At 41.3% G+C, this 23,851-nt stretch overlaps 1 protein-coding gene across 1 annotated transcript; it reads right to left on the minus strand.

Moving 5' to 3' along the window:
- Positions 1-1,251: 1,251 nt before the first annotated feature.
- On the minus strand, positions 1,252-20,177 carry SAMD7 (sterile alpha motif domain containing 7). Its single transcript, XM_015061319.3, has 7 exons — positions 20,077-20,177; positions 18,694-18,818; positions 15,028-15,106; positions 13,265-13,887; positions 12,116-12,237; positions 5,356-5,466; positions 1,252-2,222 (listed from the first exon to the last, which is right to left on the minus strand). The coding sequence occupies exons 1-7, from the start codon at positions 20,175-20,177 to the stop codon at positions 2,055-2,057; spliced, it is 1,329 nt and encodes a 442-aa protein (XP_014916805.2). The 3' UTR covers positions 1,252-2,054.
- Between the last annotated feature and the right edge of the window lie 3,674 nt (positions 20,178-23,851).

Below are 23,851 nucleotides of genomic sequence, written 5' to 3' on the forward strand. Positions count from 1 at the left end.
GTATATGCCAGGAAGGCATGTCAGAACACTTTCCTTAGTGCGACTTTGAGACACATGTGTTCAAGTGAATCAGTTCCCAACTCGATTGACTCATTTAGCAGGGATAAGAAATTTAAAACTGTCATATGGATTGAGCCACACGATCCTTTTCCCACTAAAAATATTAATTAAACTTTCCTTTTTATCCCCCACCATAACATCTATTAACTCACATTTGCTATCTTGTGAAACTTCTCTATGCTGAGAATTGTAACCGTTGAAAGGGCATGTGACAAAACTTTGTAAAATTTTGAAATTTTCCCAGATTATTCCTCTTTTTCTCCTTCTCTCCCTCCTCAGTCTCTCTCTGTCTCTCTTTCTCTCTCCATAGGAAGTAAATTAGCAAATCCACAAGGATATTTGAAAGTACATATAATTTTATGTTGGCAAAAACCCCTTGCTGTTTTCAAATTAAAAGTGGAAGAGAGCAAAGCTTGATGATGTTAGCCTGGCTTGTAGGGAAATAACTTCAAAAACCCACCTTTAAACCAAAAAGTGAATGTGGGTACCAGCCTATACATGTTGTACAATGCACTTTATTGGTTTGTTTTAGTTATCTATTGCTGTGAAATAAATTACTCCAAAACTTTGTGGCTGAAAACAACACATTTATTATTTTGCAGTTTCTGTGGGTCAGGAATCCAGGAGCGACTCACTGGGGACCTCTGGTTCAGGCCCTCCATCAAGCTATAGGCAGAAGCTGCATGTGTAGTTATCTCAATGCTTCATTGAAGAGAAGCCACGTTCAAGTTCCTTAATGTGGCTTTTGACAAGCCTCAGAAGATCTGTTTCCACGTTCCATCACTCAGGCTCTCCGCAGGGCTGCCTGGACTCATAGAAGCTGGCTCCCTCAAGAGCAGGGATTCCAAAGAGAGAGAAAGAGCATCCCAGACAGAAGAACCAAAGATGTGACATCCATCATGATTTTCATATTATGTTCACTAGAAAAGAGTCAGTAAGTCCATCCCACCTAAGAGGGGAGGGCGTTACACGAGGGCACAGGGACCAGGAAGCAGGGATCATTGGGGGCTACCTTCGAGGCTGTCTGCTACAGTTTCTTCATTTTAAATGTAAATTTTAAAAATAGAAAATGCATTCTCATCGTTGGACATTTAAAATGTACAGGAGGGTATGTGCTAAGTTTCCCTCATGCCCCTGTTGCCAGTCCCTTCCTTGAGCAAACTCCTAGCCGTTTCTTGTGTATCTTTTCAGAGGCTTTCTGTTAAGTGTAAAGTTGAGAGGGACTCCACGGGGACAAGCAGAAAGTCACCTTCATCTTCTCCCCTCCCTCCAGCCAATTCAAACCTGCTTTGCAGAGATAACTCTATCCCCACCCTTTGTGGGAAATCTGAGGTGGGTACTGTTACTTTTCATCTCGGTCTCAGATAATTAGGAGTTATTTTGAGTCATGACAATTTCATGTCAGAAAGAAAATGCTGAATAACAGTCTCTCTGAACTGAAAGGTTAAACCTTCTGTTCTTCCCTGGCTTGGTCCTTCTTCAGCCTGGAAGCCTGAAGTGAGAAAAAGTGGAGGCCTTGTGGTCAGCTTCTCTTTCTCATTTTTGTACTTTGCCACTTTTTCTTCTACATCTTTCAACTCCACGGGATTGCCTTGGTCTCTTTCTGGGTTGGGGGATGGGAAATGAGTGAAGGGAGATAAGGAACTCTTCTTTTTTTTTTTTTTTTCAGTATTGGTTCTTTTGGCTTCTTCGGAGATTTCCTCATGGAATCATCCAACTGTAGCTTTTTTGGTGTTTGCAAATGCTCTCCTTCATTCAGCATTTGCTTCCAAGGATACACCTGCAGCCACTTTGGGCTGAAGTCACATTAGGAAGGCTCTCGGGCAAGGCCTCCTTAACGGCTCCAGGAGGGCTGGCTTTCTCTTCTTCCCAGCTTCCATCTCATCTTGGGAAACCCTCACACGCCCTTCAGAATGTCCTGGACTCTTTGGAAAACTGATAAAGACTGTTCTTGCTCCTTGAGGGTTTTAATTTCTCATGCTATCTTGTTCGCTTCATTTAGGAATTGTTATATCCTGGGAACAAGGAACATCCAATGTATCACCCCAGGAATTAAAATCCAAAAGAGGGGATGTATCTGCTGGTTGATCAAATGGTTGTTTTGTATGGGTAGGAAGTAGAAGACTTTTCTTATACAACATACTTTCCACTTGCTGAGATACCTTTGGAGACAAAATGATTATAACAATTAAGTCTATAGATTCTTTCAATAACCCAGCATCCTCTGCTTAGGCACAGATGGCAGGAAGGATAGGTAATTTCAGGCATGGGGCATCTAGATAGTTGTGAGGGATGCCGTTCTAGGATGTGGGGGCTTTTTCTTTCTCTCAGAAACATCCAGCATTTATTACTGTAAAACTGGATATCACCGTGGTAGTAACTTTGTAATTCCTGGCTCTGGGTCTGCCGTGGTTCATCTGTGACACAATCATTTCACTCTGAGTTTACTCCACCTCACCCTTTCCTAAGGGTCCCTCAACAGATCCCACAGACACCCCACTCCACCTTTACCAATGCCCAACTGGCACTTCTCTAAGCTGAGGCTGCAATTCTTTAGGGAGATTCAGCACACAGGTGGCTTCAAGTTGCCTTAGTGTTGAGACATAAACATTGCCGCTTTGGGCCTCGGTGCCCCAGCATTAACCACTGGACTCTTACACAAACCTCACCCTCCATGGGACCCAGGGGATTTCTACGTCGTTCACATTGTCACAGCTCAAACCCAGCTTCTTCCATTCTAATAATACTGGGTTCTCAGATTCCAGTAATGTCCTGTATGCCTTGTATGCCCTGTTCAGGTCCACCTTCTAAGTTTCTGGTCATCCGGGTGGGTTTTCTTCTTCTCAGCAGGGCTTACTATAATGGAATTTTGCCCCTGCTTCCCATTTTGGAGATTGAGATCTTCCCCCACAGCTTCTGGGGAGCTCTGTCCTGTTGTGCAGGCAGATGGAGCCTGGACTTTAGAGCTCACTTGAGCTCCATAGAGTTACTTATACACATTAGGTGTGAGCACAGGAAATGACTACAGCCTTGTGAAAATGATTTGGGGCTAATAGTGATGGCAAGTGAGGACAAGATGAAGACTGACTTGGAGAATGTAACACTGTATGCCAACTATATTCAAAAAGAAAAAAGAAAGGCTTAGAGCTGGCCACGTTGTTAAGACAGAAAAAAATAAGTGCCAGAGTGATAAATTAGAGCCAAAGTAAATCAGATTTGAGAAAAAAAAACGATGCAGTGTCATTAGAATGCCAAGAGGGATAGTATCCTCACTAAAGAAAAATAACTTGTTGGGGCGCCTGGGTGGCTCAGTCAGTTAAGCATCCGACTTCGGCTCAGGTCATGATCTCGCGGTCCGTGAGTTTGAGTCCTGTGCCGGGCTCTGTGCTGACAGCTTGGAGCCTGGAACCTGCATCAGGTTCTCTGTCTCCCTCTCTGTCTGCCCCTCCTCTGCTCGTGCTCTCTCTCTGTCTCTCAAAAATAAATAAACAAAAAAAAAAAATTAAAAGAAAAATAAATTATTTAAAAGTGAATACCATATTGTACCAATGTTAATTTCTTAGTTTTGACAAATGTGCCACATTATGTAAGATGTTAGCCTTAAGAAAAGCTGGGTGAACTCTATTATCTTTGCAACTTTTCTATACCTCAAATCATTCCAAAATAAGAAGTTGAAAAAAAAAAAAGAATACCAATGGAAACATTAAGGTATTTACACTAGAAATAAAGAACTTCTTTACCCTAAACTTTTTTGGCAGAGAAAAATGGTTTTCGAAGGACATTTTGAAGTCTCATTGTTCTTTGTGTAAATATGTATTGTAAAGTGGTTCAGTTCTGTATAAATTCTGGGAAGAATCAGTTGATGATTCTTGGTTTCATTTTCAGGAAACTCACTCTTTCAACAAATAACTTTTGACCTATTATGAGTCTTGTATACTCTAAAGATACATTAATCAACAAAACAGACAAAGACCTATGCTCTCATGGAGCTTACATTCTAGTGGGTTTGGGGGGGGAATCAACAATAAACATGAATATAATAAATGCATTGCATTGTATGATTGAAGATGATAGGTGCTGTTGGGGAAGAAAAGAAGAGAAGAAAAGGAACAGCAGTAGTGTGCATGGATCCTGAGCTGGGTACAATCGTAAATAGGGCGATCAGAGCAAGCTTCATTAAGAAGATATAGCAGAGCAAAGATGAAGGAGGTGAGGGAACAAAGCATGAGGATATCAGGGGAAGAGCATCCCAGGCAGAGGGAATGGCCCTTAGGTGGAGCTTGCCGACAAGTTTAAGCAGCATCCAGAGGCAAGTGGTCAAAAGCAGCAACTGGGGGGTGTGGAGCAGAGGGGAGGTAAGTAGAAGATGAAGTCAGGAAGGTAAGGATAGTGGTGGGTGGAGAGGAGCACAAATGATATAAACTTTGGGCGGTTACTCTGGAGGAAATGGGGAGCTATTGCAGACTTTTGAGCCAAAGGGTGACATGGTCTGTCCTATGTATTAGAAGGATCATCCTGAACTGTTTTGTGCATAGGCGCTGGGAGGGCAAAGGCAGAGCAGGGCAAACAGAAGGCTAAAGCAGTAATCTAATGAGAGATACTGCTGCTTTAGTCCTGAAGGAAGCAGTGGAGATGGTGAGAAGTCATGAACTGGAGTTGGCTTGGTCCAGTCTCAAGAGCCAATCGTTACATTTTCTGGAAGTTTGCAAAGCAGTTGCTAAATGTGGCATTGTTAAAAATTAAATTATATAAATTTACAATTAAATACATTATATTGAAAACTCGAATCATCAATACTCAAAACTCATCACTCCTTAATTGTTTTTACCTAACGATTTTACTATTAATTATTATTATTCTGCTCCTGAGGTCAGTTATGTGTATCCATATGGTGAACATGCTCTAAAATGGGACACTGCTGCGCCTCTCTCCCCGATTCTGAATTCGGGGACATGACATTAGGAGTTTGTCAGCCATCGTAGGCGTACTTACATTACAGAAATTAACAGATGCTACAAGTCAGCGTTCATTTTGTTTTTTAAAGAGAACTAGTTGTTAAACATTCACCAGCACACCACTGCTTTGTGCCTTCCCAACCATAGCTAGGAATGAGTACCACTACCCCACCCAAAGCTTTCAGGTTTCCTCATTTCTGTCAGGTCCCCACCCACAGAGGGGCAAAGCTTAATAAAGAGGTTAAGTGGGTATTGTGCATATTACAACAGGAGAAAAGTAACATATTTCTCTTAAGCCTCATACCATTAATACATATTTGGTTATGAGAACTCACCATACCTGTGACTGAATCTTGAGTGCCGGCCCTAGCTTTAATCCCAGAGTGCTGCGAAGATGCTCCTCGGTGAGTAATGGCAAGGTTTCTCCATCAATGGCATGATCTTTAAATACCTTTATCAAAAACAAAAGGTGTTAACTTTGCACGTCTTTGGAAAAAATCCCTGTGTGGGGCAGCTGGGTGGTTCAGTCAGTGGAGCATCCGACTCTTGATTCAGTTCAGGTCATGATCTCACAGTGGTGGGATGGAGCCCCGTGTCAGGCTCCATGCTGAGTGTGGAACCTGCTTAAGGTTCTCTCTCTACCTTTGCTCCTCTCCCTACCCCCCTTTTGTCTCTCTTAAATAAAATAAGTAAATAAATAAAAATAAACAATTTTTTTAAGTAATCTCTATACCTAATGTGGGGCTCAAACTCATGACGTTGAGATCAAGACTTGCATGCTCTCCCCACTGAGCCAGGTGGTGCCCCCCCAATTCTTTCTTTCTTTCTTTCTTTCTTTCTTTCTTTCTTTCTTTCTTTCCTTCCTTCCTTCTTTCCTTCTTTCCTTCTTTATTTATTTAGAGAGACAGAGAGAAAATGCAAGAGGGGGAGGGACAGATAGATTGAATCCTAAGCATGATCTGCACTGATAGTGTGCAGCCCTTCTCGGAGCTCGAACTCACTATGTGAGGTCATGACCTGAACCAAGATCAAGAGTCAGTCACTTGGGGCGCCAGGGTGGCTCAGTCGGTTAAGCATCCGACTCTTGATTTCAGCTCAGGTCGTGATCTCACGGCTTGTGGGTTTGAGCCGCTCATCTGGCTCTGTGCTGGCAGTGCAGAGCCTGCTTGGAATTCTCTCTCTCTCTCCCTCTCTCTGCCCCTTCCCCACTTACACACACATTCTCTCTCTCTTTCAAATAAAAAGAGTCGGTCCCTTAACCGACTGAGGCACCCCCCAAATTCTTGTTCATATATAGGTATTTTAGTTTTGAAGGAACCATTAAGACTGCTTGAGGATGACACAAAATGTCATAAAGTTTCTTATTTTCAGTTACTCTCTCTTCTGTGCTCCAGTAGCACGTCTGTGCTCTTTAATGACTCTGGAGTACATTGTAATTCTGTCTCTGGAACTCAGTTCCAACCTGGAATAGTTATGACTTGAGGGCAGGCCCATGTCTTGTTTACCAATGCCCCTATAATGCTGTGGCTGGGATATGGTAGATGTGCAATAAATGTTGCTGGGCAAACCAATGAATGGACAAATAGGCTGAGTAAAGTGTGGTGGGTGGAAACCATGGCAGACAAATTTTACCTCTCACGCTGACAGGTGCAGTGTCTCGGTCCACTGCCCTGCGTGCATGGCAAGGGGAGGAGAGGGAAATGCAGGCAAATGCTGTGGCGCTCGGCCTTTCCGGGGCCCTATCTGTTCTGCCTGTGTAGTGGATGCCACTGTGCCTTCTTTTCTTCCGGAAACTAGGAAGGCCACTGGTGGACAAAGATTCCAGGCAGATAAAGAGATGAATCAAAAATCTGGGCAGATTTGGTAGTGCTGTAATTTCATGATCTCCAGCTTCGATCTGCCCGGCAATCCTCTATTTACTGATAAGTTTTCTCTTTTTTCTATTTTCAAGCTTTCTTCACGTTCTTCAAACTTAAGATCTTACAGAATCCTCCCTCATTTTCAGCAGATTGTATAACTTCCTAATTGAAAGAAAAGAAAAGAAAAGAAAAAGAAAAGAAAAGAAAAGAAAAGAAAAGAAAAGAAAAGGAAAAGAGAGAAGGGAAGGGAAGGAAAGAAAAGGAAAGGAAAGAAACCAATAGACAAGAACTTCCTCTAATTCTGCCCAGCAACCTAAAAACTTATATTTTCTCCCTTGGTCCTGATATGGTGGAAGAGGGTCTCTCAGTGTTTGAAGACCATCTCTTCATGTGTACTGTGTGTCCTCACCCCTCCCACCTCAGGCTTCACTCAGTAGATAACCCCCTCTCTCAGTGTCAGTCTCCCCTCTTGAGCTGGCTCCTTCCCATTGGCATTTACCTAAATCTCCATCATTAAGCAAACAATAATAAGGCACCTACACAAACGCTTCCTCACTCCGTCTCTAGATACGGCCCCATACCTCTCATCCCCTTCACAGGCCAGTTTCTCAAGAGTTTTGATCTTCCCTGCCTCAATGTTCTTACTGTCCAGTCATTCCTCAGTCTCAAGGATTCTGACTTCTACCCTCACTAAGCCACTAAACCTACTTGTCTCTGGGTCCCCGGTGACTCTGCTGTTACCAAGTGCATGGATGTTCCTGGTGTTCCTGGCTGTATTTGACATTGTTGACTACTTTTTCATTAAAAAAAAAAAAAGCTCTTTCCTGGCCTTTGCAAGGCGCTCCCTCCTGGGTACTCTCTGCCTTTCTTTCTCAGTCACTTGTGTGGCTATCATTTTTTTATCCATGTTAGGGTTAGGGTTCCTTAGGCTTCTGCCTCCGGTGCTCTTTGGTCTTCCTGATTCGTCTCAGTCTCTCTCTTGGCTTCAGTGAATATCTCTTTCTGCCGAAGGCTCCCTGATGTATACCTTAAACTCACAAGCTGAATCACGCCAGTTCTGCCTTTTCCATAATGTTCTTGTCTACCCGCCCCACTGGTGCTGTCCTGGATCTAGAATTTCCCCACTAGTCTTGCTGCCCTCAACCTATTTTCATAAGAGCAACCTGAGTGACCTTTCTGAAATATAAAGCTAAGTATGCCACTCACGCTTAAAACCTCCACTGCCTCCAGGATAAAGCCACAGTCCCTCCCTGGGTCTCCACAGCTCTTTGTGACCCGATCCCCTCCCCTCCTCCAGCCTCTTATCTTGCCATTGTCCCCTCTCTCACTTGGTCCTGGCCTTCTCTGCCACTGGAAGCTATCTCGAAATCCCAACTGTGCTAAATTCTTTCTGGTTCCTGATCTTCACTTGGAAATTTCTCCTTTGCCTCTCTTCCACCTCACCTCCCCCCTCAGCTAGTAATCTCACTTACAGATGCCTCTCCCTTCAGGAAGCCACAAGGCCCTCCCGTGTGTGCCCACCATGCTCCGTACCTGCTCTCTCGTAGCATCTCCACATTGATGTGGAACTCCTTACTAGTGTCCCTCTTCTGGACTTTAAGCTCAGTGGCAAGGGGAACCATATTTGCCTTGTGTCCACTATATTGGAGGGCATGCCTCAGGACTGACTGAAAAGTCAAGTCTTTTGGGGAAGCTTCTGTACTAGGAAATTCTTGTTCTAATAGATTTTAGTTATTTATAAACTGTGTTTGCTAAGTAATTATTTCGTTTCCTACTTTAATTAAGGAAATTATACAATGCCTAATATGAACTAACTTATCTTAGGCCAAAGTGAAAAAGTTGACACTTTGGTTAGGCTTGTAGCCTTATCTTGGGGAAACGTATGATTTCTCTTAACGTTTTTTGAAGTATTAGAAATAAATTAAGGATTCCTTTTACCACCTTTGACAATACCTAGGGGCCCAGGTACCCTTGACTATAACCCATATGGCCCAATATCTTCAGCGTAAAGTAATTGTGGTGGAAAGAGCTAGATTTGTAGTCTCATACACATTTTTCAAGCACTCACTCTCTTAGCCACTGTGATGCTCAGTTTTACTCAGCTGCAACATAGAGTTAATATCTTCTTCATGGAATTGGTATACATTAAATTTAAAAGATAATCTAAACGACGTGCCTGATACAGTGCCTCGCAGATAGTCCATGTTCAGCAAAAAGTAGGCATTATTATAATAATGAGACAACCAGTGTAGAAAAGGTTAAGTGAGTTGCCAAGAAGCTGAGCTTGCCAAGTAGAGAACTTAGAAAATAAAAGGTTTCTCATTCTGATCCAGGATTTTCGCTATGTGATTACATAGCGAATGTAATCACAGAGAAAGGGGCACTGGTGAAAACAGTTAAATGTATTAATGGTGGGAAGGTTTGGCCCATTTCTCTTTCCTTTGTAGGGATTCCATTGAGCAATGAAGGGATGCATTTTCTTTTCTTTTTTAATTTTCTTAATGTTCACTTATTTTTGAGAGAGAGAGACAGAGTGTGAGTGGGGGAGGGGCAGAGAAAGAGGAAGACACAGAATCTGAAGCAGGCTGTAGGCTCTGAGCTGTAAGCATAGAGCCTGATGCTGGGCTCGAACTCACGAACTGTGAGATCATGACCTGAGCCGAAATGAGATGCTCAACCAACTGAGCCACCCAGGTGCCCCAGGATACTTTTTCAAACAGAGACAGGTTGGTAGCTGGGACTGACTTGCATGAGAACCCAAGCCTCAGCCCTGACGGATGAACCTGGGCCTGAGGCAAAGTTGCAGAATATGCCCGTGTCACTCACATGTCCCTCCTACTTCATTGTCAAGACAGCAGTTTAAGCCAGGAGCACCATATAAATGTACACATAATTTTAGTAATTTCAGTTCTTTTAGGGAGAGAATATTTTATCTGCTGAGTTCCTTGAATGAGACATTTACTTAGAACAAACAAGATGTGTCACAGGCTCTCCTGGATGTCCCTGAACAATTGAGCTACCAACCCTCTCTCTCTCTATTTAAAAGAATTAATTTGCATAGGAGCTTTGAGGTTTAGTTGTGGTTATTTTTTTCTGGCTTTCTTTTTATACCTACAGGAGGCAGTTGGTAGGAGGTTGCTGAGTGGCCATCTAAGGCAGAGATGAGAAAGAAGACGGCAGGGTGGGTGTGGGAGACATGGTGGGTATGACCCTGACTAGTCCCAGGCTGTGACATACTAGACAAGGGTTCCAGTGACAGCTGTGCCCGAGCTGTGCTGCTTCTGAGCTTGTTGCACTCGATTGCATCCAAGGGGACTCTGTCCATTTCTGTACAGAATACTGTCCCTTACATGGCAGGGGCATGCCCAGCAGGGCAGTGTTCTTCTTGCTGTTGATTTCACCAGCAGTCACCAGCTGAGAGGGAATAGACTCATGAAGAAACAAGAGCAGAACTTGACCCTAACCACATTTGAGAAACACCTAGAAATAACTGTTCCATTTCTTGGGGTGGGGAAAGGAGCGCTGACATCCTGTTGGTGAGAGATAATGAGTCAGCAAAGTGTGGGGTATTCGTGCTTATGTGACTTCTACGTACCCACAAGAAGACATTTGGGATGATAAAGTATGAAATGCATGTAGCATCATTTATTACAAGAGCGGGTCTCATACGCGGCACTTCCATGCCTGTGGATCACTGGCTGATGAAGAATAATGAGGGGCCAATCAGATTCGGCCCACCAGAAGCCAGCAATCACATGTTCATTGCTTATTGCTGATTTCAACTGTTGCTTATTTCGGACTGTTATCAAAATTTGGTAACTTTGCTGTACTGGCAGTTGGTGCGGCACTTGATAAGTGGAATAGATAAATTTAAAAAGGGATTGCCCCATGGTCAATGACTAATAAGAAAATAATAAGGTTAGACTCATTGAATGGGAGAAAATAGGACAAATTTTTTTTTACAAAGTATGCAAAAAGACAAAGTGGATAACTGAAAGAATACAACTTGCCCGATAAGGAACCCGTTATCTTGAGGAGCCTCTGATAGCATGGTGAAATTAATGCTCGTCAAGAACTTATAAGGTGCCAGGCCCTCTTTCCTGCTTACCACAATCCTTTGAGGATAAATTATATAATTATCCCCATTTTACTGATGAAAAACAGCACTAAGAAGACAGGCGGCTTGTCCTAGGTCGCATGTCCAGATAACAGAAAAGCCAGGATTTGAACTTGCACTTTCTAGTTTCATAAGCCATGCTCTTAACGACTACTCTATCTAATTTTCCATAAGTCCCATAAACAGAACAAAAAAAAAAAAGAAAAAGTAGAAGAATTAATGGCATTAAATTGAAGGAAAAAAAATGATCATAAAACCAAGATCTGAAAAAAGTCATTTCTAACATCAGTTAATTATGTTAAATTATAATGTCCTTTCCTTGCCCTTTTTCCCTTTAATATATAAACCAAAGATAATGACACCAGATTTAGTAAGCAAATTGCAGCTTAAAATTGTGTTATTAAATCACTTGAAAAAATAAACTTTATATATGAAAATGTAGTATTGACATAAACTTCAAAAACTGGCCAACCCATTATTTTTGTCACCAGTTTATCCATATGAGGAGAGCTAGTCTTCTTTCCAACTGTCCTAATGGTTCATTATGATTCAAAAAAATAGTATTTTATCTACCAGACTGAATTATACGTGTGTATTCCCTTTTGCATATTGCCCTGGCATAAATAGAGAATTTTAAAGTAGTTAATTTCTTATTTTTCAGATCTATAGGCTTGTTATTCTTTTTAGAATAAAGAATATATTTCTATTACCTATTATGAGTAGCCTAAAACTTCTGGTACAGAAGTATGTGCCCCCCAATGTTTGCTATATGGAAGAATAGGGAAAGTACTCATCATTTCTCAATATTTTTGGATGTTTAGCCTCTGAATCTCCTAATTTTGGGTAAATTCCTATCTCCCAGGAATCTTGATGGAAGAGAAACTAATGCCAGACATTGGCTTTCCCAGCCTCCCCTGCAGATGGGCTGTGGGGACATGACCCAAGATTCAGCAATCAGAGGCTCCTGTCCCTGGTCAGTCGATGACATACAAGGGGTAGATTAGAAGCAAACTCAGAGAAGCAAACTTCTCTGAGAGAAAAATGCAAGTTTGGCAGAACCCGTGTTGAAGGAAACATATTTCAAAATGTCTTATTTTTATGAAAGTACTTAAATGTTCAGTCACCTGAGCATAATCTGAACAACCTGGAAGGCCCCTAATGAAGTTGTGCACGTCATTCACGGTCCATTTCTGAATATCTTCATCCAAAGACAGATTTTCCCCAATTGTAACCAGTGGGTGCGCTCCTTTAAAAGTGGAAAGGAAATTATTTTGTGGTATACAATTTCCAGGAAAAGGGGAAACTAAGAGCACGGTTTTATGTATAGTTACATTAATTTCCTTATATTCTATTACCACAGAGGGTCCCTTTATATATATACCACAGAGGGTCCCTTCATATCTATGTGCAAGCTCCTTAAACAATACTGAGAGATATTTTCTAAAAAATTTACCAATCTCCTTTCTTTCCTTCTTCTAAAGGATCTTTAACGACAGCATTATCGTAAATAAAAAGACGTTCCATACTGCTTCATTTTCTCTCAGGTTCTAATAGACATGCCCTGTGGATTTCATTCTCCAGATGAACACTGTCCTGTTCTATGATGTTCTATGAATTACCATGCTCTCTAGGTGACATGAGAATGTAGCCACATATTCATCGAAATGGCAAATTAACGCTTTTAAGGGTAAATCACCAACACAATTGGTTTGGTAACAAGATTACAACCACCTCCCCCAAATACCTGTGTTTTAAAATGTTTTTACCAAAAGAAGTTCTAGAAACTATTCAGTGTTTGTTTGGGAGGGTAGTATGTTAATGTTTTTAGGTAATAAGTTATCGTAACAGGAATGGGCACTGAAAGTTAATGCTTTTGTTTAACTGTCTATTGTTTTCTGCACTTAAATACAGGGGAGATGGAATTCATACTTCTAAGGAAGAAGTCCTTCTATTTTGTATTGAAGAAGGTAATAGCAAATTAAATTAAACATTTAATTTAAAATTCTGGTAGGTTTCCCCATCCTTGCTCATTCTTGCCTTCCTAGCTTTGGCTGGAAATTCTCTATACAGCAATATATAAATAGAGACAAGTTTCACTAATATGGCTTATTGGAACAAACATAATAAAGGGACTTCAAGAAGACATAGTCCTGAATAGGATTAAGAAAAAGAAGAATAAAAGGAAACATGATGAGAATGGTACATTATGTAATAACTTAAGGACGTGATGACCTGTGGCTCATTAGAATCTGCCATTGGCCCCTGACACCCACCTGGCAGAGACGGTCGAGGAATTGGGGGACAAACCCCATTCTTTTCACCACAGGCTGCAAAGCCTTGCTCTGAAGTCTTCTCCTTTGCACCATCCCAGGCCTTTGCTTCTAGGGGAGCACCATGAGCTCCCCAAGGTTTTTTATGGGTGGGCTCGAGCTCCCCACAGGTGTTGCCAAGAGCTGGCTTTTCATTGGTTTCCCTTGACTTCTGATTGTTGAGAGCTTCGGTTTCTGGTTCTTTTGCAAATTCATCCTCTTCGTAGGGAATCACATGAGTCTGGCCTAAGATTTTTTCTTCTCCTTGACTTTTAGAGCTCTCAATATCGCTGTCTAGAACTTTCTGATTCCCAGCACCTCTCCTGAGACGACGACATTTCTGACCCCAGCTCTCTAGCAAATGTGGACCAGCTGCCACTAGCGTGGGGGTTCCCTGAAGGTTTCTCAGGGTGCTTCTGTGAAAATGCAGGTCACTGGCAGGGAGCATGCTCCTGCCATGGTAGTTGGCTGGGCCAGGAGGGATGCTGGAGGTATAGAGGAATGGTATCCCTGGTCCTGCTAGTCCCTTGGGATTCACTTTTTCTATTCTCCTTTGCTGGTAAAATGCATGCATTTCCATTTCCATCCTAAAAACAAAACAATATATTTGATACACCCCAAGAAAACTGCTAGAAATATAATCTTAATTGTTCTCTGTGTTCCTTGCGATGGAACCTCTGCTTTTCCCAGGTCTTCCCCCTACTTGTCAGAAGTTTGTTGGGTGGAAACACAAATTCCCTTGAAAATCACCGGGAAGGAGAGTTTGGAATGAGACCTGAGGATGAAAGGTTTGGCCGAATCTCACAATGGAAGTCCAAGGCCTGTCTTTAAAGCATTAGCTCTAATAGATCTGGCAAATTTCGCAGGAATGGGAATAACATAGCACAGGGTAGTTTCTTGCCAGAAATTAATCCTCGAAGAAATCAGAGTTCTGGAAAGAGTTTTCTAAACCCCAAAGTATAATCTTAGTGGGACTCAAGGAAGTCAACGCAAGTCTCAACTGTCACAAATCAATGCAATTGGCAGGAGTTGTGGGGGAGGATTTGTTGGGGGTTTTGCTTAATTTATTTTGATTATTGGTTATCACCTGGACTCATTAGGGTTCAGTGATGGAAAACTGAGTCTGAGGCCTTCTTGTACCCCGGGGCCATGCCCTAGTCATTATTGCTGTCTTTTCTTTCTCCTAGTTGCTACAGCTGAAGTCCACTTTTGGGGCCACTGACATGGGGCTGCCTGGGCTCTGCTTGTAGAGTCCGAAGTGGGGTTGGCAAGCTTAGCTCCTATATTTGGGCAGAACTGAAGTCTTTTAAAACAGAAGTGCAAATATGAATTTCAGGGGAATCACAACTAGGCATTTTAATTATGAGACATTATTAAACTCTTAAGATCTACAGACATAGATTCACTATGTAATTTCTAATCTTACTTTTATCTGTAACTAACTTAAATATATGTTTGTATATATTTCTTTCTGTAATATTCCTGAAGTGCTTTTTGTATGTAATCAGGTATCTATCTATCTATCTATCTGTCTATCTATCTAATATGTATATAATTAGAGTTTGTATATGTATACAACACAAAATACAAATATAATGAATGCATATAAAAAGTATCTCTATATCTATCTATTATCCATCTATCTATTATCTATCTATCTATCTATCCATCTAAAACCAATGAACAAGTGAATAGAAAATAAATAAAAAACAACACCATTATGTTACCTGGCAGTATGCTGCCTTTGAATCATTTCATTCCTTCTTGCCATTGCCTTTATGGATTCAGGTGGTAAAATGCCCCAACCTTAAAAAAGAAAACCACCATCCCACCCCACAGACAAATTAACAATGTCCATTTAAAGATAATAAAAATAAAATACAATGATCTAAAAGAACATCCACCCACCAGTAGAGCACAGTGTTGGAAACAATATCAGATAATTGCTGTTCAGCATCTTAGAGTTACTTTGGTGATGGAATGATAAAACACTAGATAATTTTATTTTTCTTTAAGTATGGGTCTCATGATTGGTGACATTTTCCTGCCATACTTGAAAAGGAAAAAAAAAATGAAATGAACTGTGGATCTCTTTGTTTCTAGCTTTTGAAGCAAAAACTGATCATTTTTCTTTTCTTTTCTTTTGCTGCAAGAGAAATCAGTTGACCTTAAAAAAAAAAAAAGTAACTAAGTGCTTCTTGTGCACCAAAACCCCTGGAAATAAATGCAATGATTTCATGGATAAGATATAAAGCTCTCTATGTGGTGTGTCTGAGGAAGATACTTTTTGCAAAATGCCTTCAATGAAGTTGGTAGAAATTACATTCTTTGTGTCAATCTTCTGAAGTGTCTTGAAATAACAGCAGCATTACGGAATTCAAGCTCTATTCTTGCCTGGTAACTTTATGCTCTATTGATTTTTTTTTCTTTCTCTGTACTCCTAATGCACTTAAAGTCTATACCGATGCTTTTTAAACCATCTATGGTAAAGCAGTATTTTTTTTTTCTTTTAAAATTTCCGCCTATCATGGGCCAAAACATTTTTAAAAATATAATAAAACAGGTTGGGTGTCTCAGTTGGTTGAGCGACCAACTTCGGCTCAGGTCATGATCTCACGGTTTGTGAGTTCCAGCCCCACCCTGGGCTCTGTGCGGACAGCTGGGAGCCTGGAGCCTGCTTCAGATTCTGGGTTTCCCTCTCTCTCTGCCCCTCCCCCGCTCATGCTCTGTCTCTCTCTGTCTCAGAAATAAACATAAAAAAATTTTGTTTAAAAATACAATAAAACAAACTTTTATAAAATTGAAATGAAAACAAGGGCAAATACAAGTGTAATGTAAAAAATGATCAGATTAATAGACATAGAATTACCCTGTCAAATTGCTGCAAAAGTTTATCTATTTATGCATTTATTTGCACAACCTCTTCATAGACCAGCACAGGTCCACAGAGAATTCTTCAACAATAATAGACATACAAATTGTACTTGTTTTATATAGTTTTACATGTGAAAATCTGTTCTCCCTAACACAGGGGTCAGTATCATGAGAGAATTTCTTCTTGCACATGCTTTGTACTAAGTTAGAAGAGCTCATTAACTCCTATTAATAACCCATCTTAAAATAAATAATGCTATATCTTTTTTAAGGGAGATTATTTGTCATTTGTAAAATTCAGAGATTGGATGAGGTGACCTCTAAAATCCTCCTAATGCTAACGCTTTATATTTTTTATAATTCAGTGGGGGGTCAAAATATTCTTCTCTAGAGAGCCAGCATGGGTGAAACTATCAACCCATGAGGTACTGACTGCAAAAGAATGCTGAGAAATTTCTCATGAGAAGTCCAGTTTAGAGGGCACAATTTTAATTACCTGGATTTTAGGGCCCTCTGAAATCTGGAATCCCCAAACCTATTCCAAGTTTCTTTCTCTTTCCTAAATAGATGACATCAAACTTAGTGCTAGTCCAGCTGTAATAACCTACTTTCTTCCTGATACCCAATTTTTTGAAATAGATTTGTGTCTTGGTTTCTATTTTGCTAACTTAGTAGCTCAGTTTCTATAGAACTGAGGCCCTAGTTTTCCGTTGCTTACTCTCCTACACATCAGCCTTGAGGCAGGAGACCTGACCTCTGTCCCTGAGACAGGTGGTGAATTTGCTTGCTTGTATCCAAACATTGGCAGCTTCCAGATTCTTTATCACTAAGATGGGCTCTGAGTCAGCAATGCAACTATTTCACTGGTCTATTTATGTGTTGCCTGTAACCATGGGCTATAGATTTACTGGGTTCTTGACGCCAGATGGGGTTTTCATCCAGGATTAGCCTTTGGGACAACCTTTTTGGTCCTTGGAACACTCTAGTGGGTGTGTCCAGTTTCAGTCAGGCCCTGGCTTCTACGCCCTATCCCCTTGCACTGGATCCATGCACAACATGCTCAGATCCAGGCAGACTGGTGTCTTCACTGGCCCTGGCACCAATCATATTTTTTCTTGTGCCAGGCTTTTCACTCCTACTTGTTCTTATCTATTGAGAGTTGTTGGAATTGGAGAGCAGGGACAAACAGAAACTCATGAATACAGTTTTGGGGGATAAGATACATCAGTTTGATCTTCTATATGATGAGGAATTTCTCTCTTCTTAATCTCTCTTGAGCCCCCACCAGTCATGTTTTCATTGATAGCCCTCTACTGAAACTGCTCTTATCAAGATCACCAATGAGCTCCACTCAGCTAAATCTAATCATATATTCTTAGTTTTCGTCTACTTCATCTATGAGAAGCATACTTGACCCAGATGCTCACTCTCTCCTTAAAACTTCGTCCCTTGCCTTCAAGGCCACCAGGCTCTCCTGGGTCTCCTCTCATCACACTGTTTTCTCCTGTTTCTCCCTTGTTTGATCCTTCTCATCTTTTGGATCTTGTTGGTATGTCCTAGATATCATCCGTTTAACCTCTATCAACACTCACTCTAAAGATGAACTCATTTAGTCTCATCTGTGCTGATGACTTCCAAAATTATATCTCCAAGCTGTCTCCAGAAGTCCTCTCTTCACTTTAGCTGCCTTCCTGACATCTCCCACTGATTATCTGTTAGGTACCTCAAACGTAACAGGAGCAAAACAGAGCCCATAACATCTCTCCCACCCCAAGAACTCTGTTCCTCTCACACTCTTCCTCAACGGTGAATAGCAACTCTACCTCTCCTATTGTTCAGACCAAAATTTTTGCTATCCTCCTTAAGACCTCTCTCTCACACAGCTCATATCTAAACTGTGAGAAAATCTGTTATTTCTACCTTCAAAATAATTACAGAATCCAACTACATGTTACTATGCAACTGTCACCACCCAGAGTCAACACATCATAATCTTTTGGCTCTTCTGATAGCCCATTAACTCCCATCAGTTTATCTTCAGAGCTTTGATCCTATCAAGTTTGTCTCAAATACAGGAGCCAGAGCAATCCTGGTAAAATGTAAGTCAGACCATGTCGCTCCTTTGTGCAAACTCCTCAAAAGCTTCCCCTCCTACTCAGGATAAAAGGAAAGCCTCCACTTTGACCTATCAGGCCAGAGATAAACAGCCCCAAGCCCCCTTAACTCTCAGATCTCATCTCCTCATGACCCCTGTAGTTCCTCACGTGTAAGATAAGACAGAGATATTGCAACTTTTCATGTTATTCCTCAGTAAATTGGTGGTTGGAGGCGTTAAGCAACTTACACGTGGTCACTTAGTGGTGGAACCATGATTGAAACCTAGGTAGCAAGTGCAGAACTTACAAGCACACCTGCCACACAGCTTTGCCAAACTTAGCAGTAAATGCAATGGCACAATGGCAGAACTTAATGCAGCCATCCAGGTCACATTGGTGCCACAGACCATCTATTGCTCATACCTGAGTAGACATGATTGGATAGCACGTTCGGTATATTTGCATTTGGTAGAACAGAGGATCCAAATTGGGAAGGAACACAAAACTGTCTTGGGTCAGCAGGAGCTACAGTGGAAGACAATAAATCTCTAGGAAAAAAAGATATAAAATAGATACAATGAGGATGGAACAGTACAAATTTTCCATTGCATAGGCAGTGAGATTTTCTAATTGCCAGATGAGATTCTATCATCTCTTCCAAAAATAAGATGCAAAAATCCTGCAGCCTCTTGGTTTCAGTAGAAATGTGGTGAGAAACATCTACTAAGGAAGGATTGACCCAGCTGACAACACAACAGAAACATCAAGAAAAAAAAAAGTTTTAGAAATGTCTGGAAAAAATCTAATCAAATTAATACTGCTGATTTCCCATGACCAACATACTATTCTGACCACATTCTTTTCTCATGTAATGGACACACTTTGCCTTGGGTTTTGCCATCTGGGATCAGTGTTTGACTATGTGGTGGGCAGTTTGTTTATTTTGCCAAACTTCAGTGGTCTCGAGAAGTCAAAATTTATTGTTCACACTCCACAACAACAATAAATAATGGACATTACTTTCCTCTCAGAATGTCAAAATATTCTAAAGAGGGGAAAATAAGAAACTGCCAGAGTGTACAACCTAAGTACTGATAATGTCACTTTTATTGAAAGAAAAAAATTGTTCTATCATGAGAAAACCAGGGTACTCAACTGTTATGGAGTGAGTTGTGTTCCTCCCAAATTCATAGGTTGAAGTCCAAACTCCCACTGTGACTATATTTGTAGATAGGGCCTTTCATGGGGTACGTAAGGTTAAATGTGGCCATAACAGTGGAGCCCTGATCCGATAGGACAGGTGTCCTTAGAAGAAGAAGAGGAAGAGGAAGCAGGAGTGCATGCACAGAGAAAAATGCCAGGTGAGGGCACAGCAAGAAGGCGACTGTCTGCAAGCCAAGGACAGAGGCCTCATCACAAATCAACTCTGCCGACACCGTGATCTATGGCTTTTCAGACTCCAGAACTAGGAGAAATAAAATTCTGTCGCTGAATCCATGCAGTCTGTGGTACTTTGTTCGGGCAGTCCTTGCAGATTACATCAATGTTTATACCTGTATGATGCCTGTCTCATAGTAAGTGCTTGTTAGCTATGTGTGGAGTGTGTCTGTCAAGCAGGCCCCAGATGGGAGGTGATGGGAAGTGTGTTGAACGTGTGGCCAGCAGAGCATCTTGATATGCATTTGTGCGCCACAGTTCATGGAAGTGACACTAGACAAGAAAACAAAACTGGAGTCACCATCATTTGAAACATTAATGGTCACCCATTTTCTCCTTCGAACAGAATAGTATATTGGAAAGAAATACCGATCCACCGTTGGAGGTTCAAATGATGAAGGAACCAGTGGCATCCTCTGCTGCCCTGGTGCCGTCAGTAAAGGATTCATGGCCATCGTTGGATTTATCATCAATATCTCTCGCCACTGATGGAGTTCTAAAAAGAATCAGATAAATATATAAACAAAAAACTACATTTTTAGTGAACTATTTGAATTTTTCTTGAACACAACTAACACCTTTTGTATTTCCCCAACATCTGGGGAGACCAGCTATACCAAACTTTCAGTTACACAAAACCCCCTTCACTGTGAGCTCCCCGACCCAACTGCAGACTTCAGTGATTTTCAGCTTGTCCTTGGAATTCGTTGATGAGTTCACAGGAAATACCACACCATATTACAAGCAATAATAAAATTAAACCAGCCTTGCAAGATTCCAGAAATACCAACCTCCTTTCTTACAACTTACTTTGATTTTTATATTTCCAGGGGTACGAATGTGTCTATTTCCCATATGTTCAATCTTTAGAAAAATCTTCCTTTTTAATTGTTAAGATTAAAATAGAAAAGGGGAAAATCATAGTGGCTAAAAATACATCTAGTTAAAGTAGATATAGACTAGGACTGTGTTTAATTAGAACAAGTGAGCAAGTTGTATCCAAATATACATAAACACAGGATGCATAACTTTATCTGAAGAACCTAATGACCAGAAATAGGGACTGTTGTTAAAAGGATAATATTTTGGTTTACATCTTCCTGTTAATTATTCATGTCTTTTGAGTAATTTTAAATATTAAACAAACACTAGTCAAGCAGGTCATTGTCGCTTTTCCTTCATCCTCCATTGTCACTTCAAAAAATTCAAGATACTTACAAGTATGGTTTTAAAATATTTTATTTTATTTATTTTGAGAGAGAGAACAAGAGTGTGCGTGCATACACGCATTAGTGGGGGAGTGGCGGAGAGAGAGAGAGAGAGAGAGAGAGAGAGAGAGAGAAAGAATCCCTGAAGTGGGGGCTTCATCCTACAAACTGTGAGATCATTACCCGAGCCAAAATCAAGAGTCAGATGCTTAACTGCCTGAACCACCCAGGCACCCAGATACCTACAACTGTGTTTTTTAAAAAAGGAAACTAGGAGGGACCCCTGGGTGGCTCAGTCAGTTAAGTGTCTGACTTCAGTTCAGGTCATGATCTTGCGGTTGGTGAGTTCAAGCCCCACATCAGGGTCCGCATTGACAGTGCAGAGCCTGCTTGGGATTCTCTCTCTCTTCCTCTCTCTCTACCCCTCCTCTACTTGTGCACACTTTATCTCAAAATAAAGAAATAAACTTGAAAAATTAGGAAATTGGGAAGAAAATGTTCTGCTTTTCAAAGTAGTGATCTTCATTTTTTCCTTTCTTGTATATTTGATTTGATTGTTAAAACAGTTAATACACTCATATAGACCAAAAACTAAAAATATAATGGTATTTAAATAAACAATCCCTTTTTTAGCTTCTTTTTAAGACTGAAACCTAATGATCATAGTCCATAGTTCACCTAACATTGGCTTTTGCCATTCATATATTTAAAAAATGTCTTTATGTTGATTTCTTTTCACTGGGTTTCTGTGAGGTCAGTATAGTTTCCTCTCTGATAGTGACCTCAGAGAGTCTATGACTAGTCAGGATTAAAATAAAAATATTTGCCAGGTAACTGCCAGCCACGGTGAGAATGCCAACAAAGAACAAAGGTTGGGTATATGTCAGACATGGGCTTGCAATTCTGGCAAGGACACTATCGTGCCTTGAAATCTCAGGTCCTCCATGTGCAATCTGGCACACAGCACCCTTCCCCCCCTTAGTCCATTACACAACAGAACAATGTGGGACACAACTGGGTGTTATTGAACTTTCGTTTGTGTCATAAAATGACTGTCTTTGGCAGAAGTTTGAACTTACCCACGAATGAGATAGCACCTTTAAAATTATAAAATATAATGTTTATCTTGCATTTTATGTGATGCTGGAGACGAATCAGGAGGAAGGATGAGGAAAAAGAAGGAAGAAAGGGAGAGGTGCAGAATCCCTCCAGAGCAAGGATTGCCTAGATGTTGGACCACCCCTCTTCCTCACACACGTCACCTGAGGGAAATGCCATAAAAATTAGTCACCAAAAACAGATGAGGCTGTCTTATTCTGGCATTCCCCCTAAGAAGGCCTTAAGACAAGGACTTGAATGCAGGTAGTGGTCCCAAGGAGCTCACAAAGGGGAGTGGGGAAGTGAAATCAGGAAGGGAAAAGCTGATAAAGGGAGAGTTAATGTGTGGATTACTACTCTGGGCAACTGGGGATCAACGCTGCTAAGACATCTTGTGGAACACACCTCAGGATTTGTCCCAATGAAAGACAAAGAGACGGGTAGACAGCCCCTGGATTATGCCTCCTCTAGATGCAAGGAACTCCTGTGGTGTGGGAGGGAGTCTTCAGACCAAGAAGCTGAGAGGGGCAGGTGCTTGAGATGGGGAAGGACTTCCCCATGGTTGAAGATGAACTTGGAAGGGGGCCACGGGGAGCTCCCATATATCTCCCTCTGCCCCACTGGCAGCAACAGTGTCTGGGGCTGTTGAGGCAAGGTGATTACCTTCTAATGTCATTCCAGTAGAGAGCTGGCACAAATGCCTTTCTTCCGGAGTACCAGGTTCACCAGACAGAGGAATACATTTACGAGGTTCTGTAGGGTCCATTGTCTGCAACAACACAGCAGGATTGTTTTTTTACTGTTAGTCACGCGTTTAGTGAAGTAAGCAGGGAACTCAAGGCTATCAGGTTAACAGAGATGAAGAAATGGAGCATCAAAGACAAGTCTGATCTAATTTAAATCTGCTTAAAACTCTTCTTGGTAACATAACTGTTCTGGATCCTATGGTTCTTGGGTGTGGTTTTTTTTTTTCTTTTTGTAATGCCAAGGAGATTGAATGTGATCTATAAAATTTTGTTACACATCTGATATAGTAGTTTATTATTTTTTAATCAATCCTCCAAGTTTGCACCTAAAATGTAAGCTTATTTCCGAGGTCTAGAGAAGTATCTCTATGTACGCCATGAAGGTCCCCAGGAAAGATGAGTCAGTGACATCTGCCACATCTCAGTGTTACGGTTTTGGGCTCCACTTGGCTTCCCTAGTTTCCTTTCATCCTTATACTTGTAAGCGAGTGCTTTTTAACTTACCACCATCATATCTATTGGTGCCCAAATTTTCTTCTATAAGTTTAATTGCCTGGTGCTATACCCTGGATTTTTATGCCTCCTCCCATTCATATGTTGAATACCCAATATGATGGTATTAGGAGGTAAATATCTGGGGAAGTGGTTACATCACGAGGGGGTCTACCCCCTCACGAATGGGATTAGTGTCCTTAGAAAAGAGACACTAGAGAGGGGTGCCTAGTTTCGGCTCAGGTCATGAACTCACGGTTCGTGGGTTTGAGCCCCATGTTGGGCTCTGCGCTGATGGTGCGGAGCCCACGTGGGATTCTCTGTCTCTCGCCCTCTCTCTCTCTGCCCCTCCCCTTCTCTCTTTCTCAAAATACATAAAGTTTAGAAAGAAAAAAAAAGAAAAAAGACAGAAAGAAAGAAAAAAAAAGAAAAAAGACAGAAAGAAAGAAAAGAGTTACCAGCGAGCTCCCTCACCCCTTCTGACATGTGAGGGCACAGCAAGAAAGTGGTCATTTGTGAACCAGGAAGCAGGTCCTCACTGGACCGTATCTGGTTCACAGACTGCATCTGCCGAACCTGCTGGCTGGCGCCTTCACCTTG

This window comes from Acinonyx jubatus, chromosome C2, assembly GCF_027475565.1.
Source record: "Acinonyx jubatus isolate Ajub_Pintada_27869175 chromosome C2, VMU_Ajub_asm_v1.0, whole genome shotgun sequence".
Taxonomy (NCBI): domain Eukaryota; kingdom Metazoa; phylum Chordata; class Mammalia; order Carnivora; family Felidae; genus Acinonyx; species Acinonyx jubatus.

Bases quoted from the DNA above. Each gene is read 5' to 3' on its own strand.
- SAMD7 (XM_015061319.3), bottom strand. From the start codon at position 20,177: ATGATAAATCCAACGATGGCCATGAATCCTTTACTGACGGCACCAGGG. The intron at 5,467-12,115 runs GTGACTGAACAT...TTTTTGATAAAG, and splicing joins GTTGTTCAGATTATGCTCAG to GTATTTAAAGATCATGCCAT. The intron at 2,223-5,355 runs GTATGGTGAGTT...TTGTCTCCAAAG, and splicing joins CACTCAAGATTCAGTCACAG to GTATCTCAGCAAGTGGAAAG.